Genomic DNA, 10,336 nt, shown 5'->3' with positions numbered 1-10,336 from the left:
CAGTGCGGCACTCCCTCAGTACTGTCCCTCTGACAGTGTTGCACTCAGGATCCTCACGGGAAAATGTCCGGTATCCAGAGTGCGATTGTAAATGAGTGTGATTCTCCCACCTACCCTGCAGCGAAACTTGCACCGAGCTCTCCACGTCGGCCCACTGGCAGTTAGTCACCGTCCGCCTCCGTTGCTATGGTTTCGCGCCTCGCCGTCGCATCGTTGACGTTTTAGTCGCGTGTTGATGACGTAAAGGCGGATGTCGGCGCCATGTCGTTTGTTGTGGACTCGGTCATCATGTTCTCGTCGCAGGTCAGTGCGGCCCCGGGGAAAGGGAGGCATTGATCCTCACAAATCACCATCCTCATCCTTCTCTCAAGTCTCCACCTCAATTTGCGTGCCTCATTAACCTCTGCAATTTCCCCTGCGCCTCACTCCATGCCCTGATGTTCTTCCTCTCCCAGCCCACATCACCCCCACACATTCACCCTGGTGATCCTCCCCAGCCCCCCCTTATTTCACTCTCACACACCGACCCCTTGTACCTCCATCGCAAAGGCGGGGGGGCGGGCGGAAACATTGCAGAAAACGTTGCAGATACAAACCAGTTCTGGACGTTGCGGATTGATGACCCATTCAACATGACAGACTGAAACCTTAACTCCCAGTCGATGCTGCCTGAGGATCTGTGAAAGGACGTATAACATATCGTCGCTGTATAAAGATATATGCTCTGGTCGTTATCACGTTGTTTTTGGGAGCTTGTTGCGTGCAAATTTACTGCTGTTTCCTTCTCTCCAACTGTGATTGGACTTCAGAAAGTACTCCAATGATTCTAATGTGAGGTTGTGGAAGGAATTACATATTTCTTTTCTCGCCTATTCCAGCAATTGAAATTTTGAAATTCCAGTGAAATGCTGTGGTAGTCAAATAAATTGTTGGCTCACTGGTTACAACAATACTTTGTGAAGGTGGAGTTAAAGTCTTGACTGTCTTTGATGTGAGGTCCAGGTGTGTACACAAAAACATGTATAAAAACACAAATATCATATTTGTTGTTTTAGATGCTGTAATACAAATTGTCCTGTTCAATTAAATTTTGAATGTCAAGTTGCATCTAACATCACCAACTGTGATTTGCTGACTTACTTGGCTCCTGATCAATCAACACCTTAGTTTTATCCTCGTATTTCAATTCATCCATGCATGAATACCTTATCTAGGTCTGTAATCTCTTTCCGTCCAAAACCCTTGAAAGCTGTCTGCACTATTTCCATTCTAGCTTGTTGAGCATCCTTTGGTTTACCATTGGTGGTTGTGATTTTAATTGCCTGGGCTCTAAAGCTCTGGCATTCTCTGCATGACCTTTTTACATTCCTGCCTTTTTACTTTTTAACGCCCTTTGAACCTTGCTACTTTGCTCAACTATTTAGTGGCTTGTCCTAATATCTCCTCCTCTGGCTTGGTGTCAGCCTTTGGCTGATTGCCATCATGTGAAGCACATTGGGACATTTTACTATATTAATGATGCTATGTAAATTCAAATTTTTTTTTGTGTGGTTTAGAATCTTTCTATGTGTCACATTGATGAAATTATCCTTTGATCTCGGTATTCTACCTTGGCCAGCTATCTCTATTGCACCTTCAGCAAACTTGTGCACATCCAAAATCCACCTATCCATATCCTATTCATCACTGTACCGTGCTCTCAAGTTTATCCTTAAACCCCCCCCCTCTCTCTTGCTTCCCTTTATGAAGCTCTATTAAACGTACCTCTGACTTTTTTTTTGGACATCTGTCTCAGATTCAAGTTTGTTTGGTAGTTTTGCGCACCGATCTTTAAAGAAGCTCTCAGATTCAAATTTTGTCTGATAAAACATTCCAAGGCACTTCAAAGGAAATTTATTATGTGAGACGTGTCATATAAATGAAAGCTATTGTCATTTTCTGGCCATTGGAGTAATTGGACTATTTCAGTCAGTTCTGTATGTGGGTTTGGGATATCAATGGTTTTTGTGCATCTTTTTTGCAGGTCTTGTTTTTTGGATTTGGATGGCTTTTCTTTATGCGTCAGTTATTCAAAGATTATGAGGTAAATTTTCAAGTTTTGCAAAGCCAGTGGGAATCCTGTTGTTAATAATGAGGATCACTATGGTTTGGGTTGTAACTGGATAAAATATACACCTTAAACTATGTTTTTCCTTAACTCTGTTTACTACCAACTTTGAGTTTCTTGCAATTTGTGTATAGCTTTTTCTGTTCTGTTTTATAGATTAGCAGGATACATTTCCCAAACAGGAAAATTATGTTGGACAGAACTAGCAACTTGGGAAGTTTTCTTATATAAAAGATATTGTGTGAATTGTTGTTAAATATGAACTTTATCTAAATCACACTTGGAACACTGTACACAGTATTATTATCTATATAGATTGAATAAACTCCACTTGAAGCATTGAATTGTTCCATTCTGTGTAAACTTTATTAAATCACACTTATGCACATTTTTGATCTCTGTAATCTGGAAAGAATAAAGAAGTGCTGGAGAAAATACATTGGGATGACACTAGAATTAAGAATTTAAACTTTTCAGGTTAGATTGAACAAGCTGACTTTGCAGGGAGAGAATTGATACTTAATCAGTCATAAAGCTATTTTTCTCCTCCATTTTATAAAAAGGATTTTTTAAAATCAGATTATTCATGCAGATCATATTGTGAGAGAGAAATATTTGTCATCAAAGCTGAATGTTTCTGAGTTAATGAGATAAGGGGGAAACTGTCTTCTGGTTGAAGTCATACGTAACACCAATTAGAATTCCTACAGTGTGGAAACAGGCCCTTCAGACCAAGAAGTTCACACCGCCCCTCCGAAGAGTATCCCACCCAGACCCAATACCGTACATTTCCCCTGACTAACCTATACATCCCTGAACACTGTCGGCAATTTAACATGGCCAATCCACCTAATCTGCATATCTTTGGACTGTGGGAGGAAACCGGAGCACCAGAGGAAACCCACACAGACACAGGGAGAATGTGCAAACTCCACAAAGACAGTCGTCCGAGGCAGAAATCAAACCCGGGTCCCTGGCGCAGTGAGGCAGCAATGCTAACCACTGAGCCACCATGCTGCCCCCAATGAAGATTATTCTGGTTGTGAATGTCATTAATTTCTGTCCCAGCATTGCTATAGGATTTCATTAGAGTTGTGCTTAGGTCCAGCCATCTTCATCTGTTTCATCTATAATCTTCCGTAATAAGGCAGGAGTGGGGAATGTTTGCTGCTGATTGTGCAATGTTTAGCTGCATTTGCAACTCCTCAGATACTGAAGCAGTCCTTGTCCATTTCAGCAAGACTTGGACAATATTCAGGCTTGGCTTAATAAACAGTAAGATTCACGCACAGAAGTGTCAAGTAATAATCATCTCCTACATGAGAGAATCTGATTGTCTCCTCTTGATAGTCAATGGATTTCCATTGCTGAATTCCCTGACTGTTAACCTCCTGGGCATTATCCTGACCTGAAACTGAACTGGAATTGAGTTCCGGAGTCCTGAGGTCATGTTGCAGTTGTATAAGACTGGTGCGGCCGCATCTGGAGTATTGTGTGCAGTTTTGGTCACCATACTATAGGAAGGATGTGGAGGCACTGGAACGGGTGCAGAGCAGGTTTACCAGGATGTTGCCTGGTATGGTAGGAAGATCGTATGAGGAAAGGCTGAGGCACTTGGGGCTGTTTTCATTGGAGAAAAGAAGGTTTAGGGGTGACTTGATAGAGGTGTACAAAATGATTAGGGGTTTAGATGGGGTTGACCGTGAGAACCTTTTTCCACATATGGAGTCAGCTATTACGAGGGGGCATAGCTTTAAATTAAGGGGGGGTAGGTATAGGACAGATGTTAGGGGTAGATTCTTTACTCAGCGAATCGTGAGTTCATGGAATGCCCTGCCAGTAGCAGTGGTGGACTCTCCCTCTTTATGGGCATTTAAACGGGCATTGGATAGGCATATGGAGGATAGTGGGCTAGTGTAGGTTAGGTGGGCTTGGATCGGCGCAACATCGAGGGCCAAAGGGCCTGTACTGCGCTGTATTTTTCTATGTTCTATGGAACAGTAATATAATTAATCTCATAACAAGAACAGTTAGACGCTAGGAATTATGAGATAAATCATCCGTTTGACTCCCCATAAATCTGTCCATTATTCGCAAGGCAAAAATCAGGAGTAGGATTGAATGCTGTCCACTTACATGGATGAGTTCAGTTCTAAAATCACTCAAGATACTTGACATAATCCTGGACAAAGCAACCTGCTTGACTGACATCTGATCTATCACCTTCAAAATTCACTCGCTCCACTTATAGTGACAATAGTATGTACCAGTTAAAAGTTGCGCTGCAGCAACTCGCCAAACCTCCTTCAACAGCACCTTCCAAACCTTCACATAGAAGGACAAGGGCAGAAAATGCATAAGAACGCCACCACTTGTAAGTCCTCCTCAATGGCACACCGAATCCTGTCTCAGAAATGCATTACCATTCCTTCACTGTTGCTGGGTCAAAATCCTGAAACTTCATTCCTAACAACACTGTTGATGCACCTCCCACCACAGACTGCAGCACTTCATGCAGGGAGCTCACTGCCATCTTCTCCAAAATAAATAAGTTTTAGCAATAAATGTTGGAGATGCCCATATTCCAAGGCCAAATTAGGGAAACAAAGTCAACAAATTTTCATCAAAGTCTTTTAAGAAAGGAAACACATGTTTTTCAGTCCCACACTAATGCATTTGGTCTATAACTGCCATTTGATTTATTAATAAAGCCACTCAGTTAAAGGCATGTAGGTATGTGCAATAAGAGCAGTCTTGCCAGCAACTCCCAAGAATCAATAATTTGGTGATGGGGTAAAGTAAGGTTGGAAGAGACTCATTTGGAGCATAAGTGCTGTTATAAACATGTTGGACTCGATGGCCTGTTTCTATGTTGTAAATTCTATGTAATGCACTTATGATGGGAAAACTTGGGCTATGTTACTTTTGCATTCTGTTACCAGAAATAATTACACTGAATAGCGTCAGTCAACTTGTTTTAATACTGTCTTACCAAGGATAGCAGTTTTTCCCCCATTGCATCCACTACTGAAAGCTGCAGTCCATTCTCCTACACAGGGCTAAGCATTGTCTGTCTTCTTTGCAGGTCCGACAGTATGTTGTCCAAATGGTTTTCTCTGTGATGTTTGCTTTCTCCTGTACTATGTTTGAACTTATTATCTTTGAGATTCTTGGTCTTTTAAACAGCAGGTGAGTGTGTATTCCTTATCAACAATTTAGGATCATACAGATATATACCACCTATCGGTCAGTCCAAGGATATCCATTCTGTACCTTTTCAGTTATACATAAACGTTGTCAGGTTGAACTAATTGGAATTAGTTTTATTATGTCTTTACAGTATGGATAGCCAAAGTAAGTTCTTGCTGAACTCAATTATTATAGAAAATTTATTAGTTTATGCATAACAATATCCTATAAACAGTGTGATAATGACTCAGTCATGTTTTTAATGACGTTAGTTGAATGGTAAATGACGATTGGTTAGCTAAGCTGGCTGGACAGCTGGTTTGCAATGCAAAGAGACACCAACAGAGTGAGTTCAATTCCTGTACTAGCTGAGGTCACCATGAAGGTTTCATTGTCTCAGCATTGCCCTTTGACTGAGGCATGGTGACCTCTGGATTAAACTCACTGTCTCGCTCTCACTGTCTCTATAATCGCACCCCTGGCCTCTCTGAGAGAGCAGGCTTATGGTCCTCTGAGACTCAGACAAGTTTACTTTTATTCAATATTGGCTAGGATGCTGAGAAGAATTTTTCTGCTCCTCTTCTAAGTAGTACCATTTGATCTTTTACATGTACCTTAGCGTTTGTTTCAGTTGTTCATGGTGCATGGACACCACTGGCAAGGCCAGCGTTTGTTGCTCATTTCTATTTCCTCTTGAGAGGGTGGCAGTGATGTGCCATCTTGACCTTCTGTACTTCATGTGGAGGTACACGTATAATGCTATTGGGAAGGAGGTTTCATGACATTGACCCAGTGACAGTGAAAGAACAATAATATGGTTCCAGGTCAGTATGGTTTATGAGTTGGAGGGGAACTTACAAGTGGTGTTCGTATCTGTCTGCTGCTCTTGGCATTGTACAGATGGCAGGTTTGGAAGATACTGTTGAAGGAGCCTCGGCAGGTTTGTTGTAATAAATCTTTGTCGATGTTACATTACAACTATGTGGTGAAGTGGATTGCGTGCTGATCCTGTTGGTTGTGTTATCTACATGAGTAAATCACTCTTGATTATAATCTATATTCAAATAGGGTGAGAGATTGAATCCACTTTTAATAGGAAGAATACAATTTTAAACATCACAAAAGATGTATTGGTTTTTGTTACTATCTTTCTGTATGGTTTCTGTGAAGTAATTTGAGAATCAGCTGCAGGATTAAAGTGACTAAATTTTAATTTTGGCTTGTATAATCTTAAAAGTAAATGGTATTGTTGTGCTTGTCCTTTTCATTACATAACAGCATAATCTTAAATCTGTCACTTATATATTTTACGGATTTAATTGTTGAAGAATATTAGTTTTCACACTATCCTGGACCAGATTTTATTCTGCAAATTGTCACTGGTTCTCTTATTTATCATTTTGGATTTAATTGCTATTCCTTTTGATTTAGATTGTAGCTCTAAGACACAACATTGGAGTGCTCTTTTTAAAATAGTTAAAAATAATCCTTAATGGTTATATTAAAATACTTTTGAGAATGAGAGTAAAATCTATTGTCATTTAACTGAAAGAAACTAGAAGGTAGAAAATTAATTCCAGATGGTTTTCATCATGAAATGCTGAAGAAATTTGTCAGATGGACTAGCAGAGCCATTAATCAGGAACTATGAAAATACAAAAAAGACCATTATACCTTTCCTGCTGCATCATTGATTTAAATTGTGGTTGATGTGTATCTCAGTTTAACTTCACCCATTTTTAACCCAAATCCCCTTGGTACTCTGACACAACAAAGATCCATCTATCATAGTCATTAATATTTTAATTATCCCAACATTCTGTCCTTGTTGGAGGAGTGAATCTGGTTTCACTCCTGAATAGTGTTGCTCTAGTTTTAAAATTATTAGGACATGAAGGTTGCAAATGGTTCATTATTCGGAAAAAGAGAAAAGGTGAACTACAAAACAAAGCCAGTTGATCTTATTCTATTGGAATTAACTTAAAAGAGTTATTTGAGAAACATCGGATCATCAGTTTTTTTATTTAATCTATTTTTCTAATCAGTCTGTTCAAGAATGTTATGACATATCTCTGGGACAGGTGGGACTTGAACCAGTCCAGGGGTAGGGGCACTACCACTGCACCACAAGAGAGCTCATTCGTAATCAAAGTTCGAACAGATTTATAAGGGCTTTACAAAAATAACCATTATTTTGAGAAAATGTAGACTATATAGGTAAATGGAAGATGATGGATGTTGCATATACAGAATTTCAGTCTTATGAATCATTTAAATGAAACTGGAGCAATTTTGAACTGGGATTGGGATTGCAGAAAAAATACACGGTGGCACAATGGTTAGCACTGCTGCTCCACAGCACAAGAGACCCGGGTTCAAATCCCATGTCTGGCAACTGTCTGTGTGGAGTTTGCACATTCTCCCCATGTCTGCGTGGGTTTTCTCCGACTGTCTAAAGATGTGTAGGTTAGGTGAATTGGCCATGCTAAATTGCCCGTAGTGTTAGATGAATGGGGTAAATGTAGGGGAATGGGTCTGGGTGGGTTGCTCTTCGGAGGGTCGGTGTGGACTTGTTGGGCCGAAGGACCTGTTTCCACAATGTAAGTAATCTAATCTAAGTAATCTAATCTAATCAACCCTTACAAACAACAAACTGAAGCAACTCACCTTGGTGGTCTGGTCTGAAGTTAAAGGACTTGAACACTTATTAATCTAAGATTCAATTTGATCATGTGTTACCCATCTACTCAATAGGATGCAATCATACGTGAACCATTGAACAGAATATAGTGGCAAGGGTCCCCAAGTTTCGCTGTACTGCCCTAAATATTGAGCAGATAAATATAGATCATGTTAATCAGATTAGGACAGAATCTGGGTCATCTAGGAGAGATATATGCAATATTTGGGCCATAATGATCAAATAAAGTTTGCTACAACAGCATTTTGGCATACAGGAATTTTATTTGCATGTAACTTTGTTGTCTTCCAGTTCAAGATATTTTCATTGGAAGTTGAATCTATATGTCACCCTTGTGGCGCTTATATTTATCGTTCCTTTCTACATTGGCTATTTTGTGGTCAGCAACATTCGACTTTGTAAGTAGATGCAATCATAACATGTACCAAAGATAATTCTACAATCATACATTAAAAAATATTTAATTTGCATTTTTGAATGAGGTGTGTTGTAATTTTACATTGGAAAGTGCTAGTGTAATTTCAGGTGCAAAAATGGTCCTGTCCTGATGAGTCAAATACACATTAAAAATTATTCTAATTACCAGATCTATGATTGAGACCAGGATATTTATTTAGGATGGTAGTTTGCCACATATTTGTTTTTCTATTCAATCTTATATATTAGTCAACATTTGATAGTCCTATGTTTTGTGTGATAATAAATGCTACGTATTGCTTGTCTTTTCGTTGATAGGTTTGTAGTGGAATCAGTTAGTTAAATTGTTAACTAAATTCAAATTAGAGCCAGCTCCTATCACGAAATGGTATTTATTCTTCAGTTAAATTACCTGGCTGTGGTTTTGAGATGTTATTGCAGCACTTGCATATATCTGCTTGGAGTTAAGGTTTAGAAACCATTCTGTTGAAGTTTACAATTGAGTTTCATATTCGGAGTTCTCTTCAAGCAGCACATCCAATCAAAATTTCCCATAAGGGATGTGCATGACCCAATATTTAAGTTATCGTTTGTTTGCAATCATGCACAAAAACGGTAAAGGGCACTAAACCTGCTTAACAAATCAGCATTAGCAAATCACAATTAATGTTGGTAACCATATCCATAGACCATTTGTGGAGAAGGTGATATTCTTCTTGGAACAGAGAAAGTGACGGGGAAGATTTGATAAATGTGTTCAAAAACCATGAAGTATTTTTATCAAATAAAAAATAGATAGTTGTTTGTTAAAACAGAATGAGTACTGTGGGAAAAAATGCACATTTTGTTGAAGCATATTGTCTTGCACTCATCAAACAATTACCAAGAATTACCAAGGTGAAGGGCAAACATTATTTGAGAACTTAAACAAAGCTTGGTGTTAACAGTCAGCTATCAAAAAGTCCATTCCCCATGACAATATCTCTACTAATCTGAGTGCATTTGCCAACCAAACAGCACTCTTCTTTTGTAGAGTTTCATACTGTTTTCCCTTTGCTTTGGTATTTGTGAATTGTCTTGATGAGGCAAGCTAAAAGGTTCCAACAAAATGTATATACTTTAGCAAGATTCAAATAAGAGTAATCTCTTTTCATTAGCAGCAGGGTCAGTAACCAGAGGACATAAAATTAAGGCAATTGTCAAAAGAACTAGAGGTAAGAGGGAAGAAAATGCTTTATGATGGTTTGGAACATACTGCACAGTGAAAGCAGATTCAGACATGACCGTGGAAAGGAAGATATGCAGGGCTGTATGGAAAGAACAAGAGAGTGCAATTATTTGGATAATTTCAAAGGCAAGTTGAATAGTCTTTTGTGCTGTACTACTCTGGAAATAACCTGTATATTTCCTTTAGTGCAGAGAAAGAGATTCCTGTTCGCATGTGTTGTTTGGTTGGCTTTCATGTACTTTTTCTGGAAACTTGGAGATCCTTTTCCTATCCTAAGCCCAAAACATGGTAAGTCCATTCTAACTTTCTAGGAAAATGATTTTCTTTGTATAATTTCACAGATAATGTATTAATCAAAGATTTTTTTTCTTAATATTAAAAGCTGCCAGTTTTTAATGGAAGGATCTGACAGATTGACCTGGACTTTGAAAAGTGAAGGGCTTATGGAGCAAATCTATTGAAATCTCACCATTGATTCTCAACTCAAAGTCCAGTCTTTTATATTAATCATTCCACGTGCTTGTATATTTGTTAGTGTCCCTGCTCCCATTTCTTATATTCATAACTTCAGAGACATTTATATAGTATCTTTTCACTTATAAAAGATGATGTACATTTAGACATGCGACATTTGTTAGTCCATGGGTCACATTCCAAACCTATTTGAGACAGCCCCAATTTAGAATACTATTGC

At 38.9% G+C, this 10,336-nt stretch overlaps 1 protein-coding gene across 1 annotated transcript in view; it reads left to right on the top strand.

Annotated features, from left to right (window-relative positions):
• The first annotated feature begins 241 nt into the window (after positions 1 to 241).
• si:ch73-390b10.2 (Golgi pH regulator) overlaps positions 242 to 10,336 on the top strand; it is a 45,371-nt gene continuing 35,276 nt past the window's right edge. The window contains exons 1-5 of the mRNA XM_043691267.1: positions 242 to 303; positions 2,024 to 2,083; positions 5,193 to 5,296; positions 8,289 to 8,395; positions 9,829 to 9,930. Of these exons, the coding sequence (XP_043547202.1) occupies positions 262 to 303; positions 2,024 to 2,083; positions 5,193 to 5,296; positions 8,289 to 8,395; positions 9,829 to 9,930 (415 nt within the window). The 5' untranslated portion in view covers positions 242 to 261. The remainder of the gene's footprint in view (positions 304 to 2,023; positions 2,084 to 5,192; positions 5,297 to 8,288; positions 8,396 to 9,828; positions 9,931 to 10,336) is intronic.

Source organism: Chiloscyllium plagiosum, chromosome 6, assembly GCF_004010195.1.
Source record: "Chiloscyllium plagiosum isolate BGI_BamShark_2017 chromosome 6, ASM401019v2, whole genome shotgun sequence".
NCBI classification, from domain to species: domain Eukaryota; kingdom Metazoa; phylum Chordata; class Chondrichthyes; order Orectolobiformes; family Hemiscylliidae; genus Chiloscyllium; species Chiloscyllium plagiosum.
The sequence above is the reverse complement of the archived record's forward strand: the minus strand, read 5'-3'. Positions and strand labels throughout refer to the sequence as shown.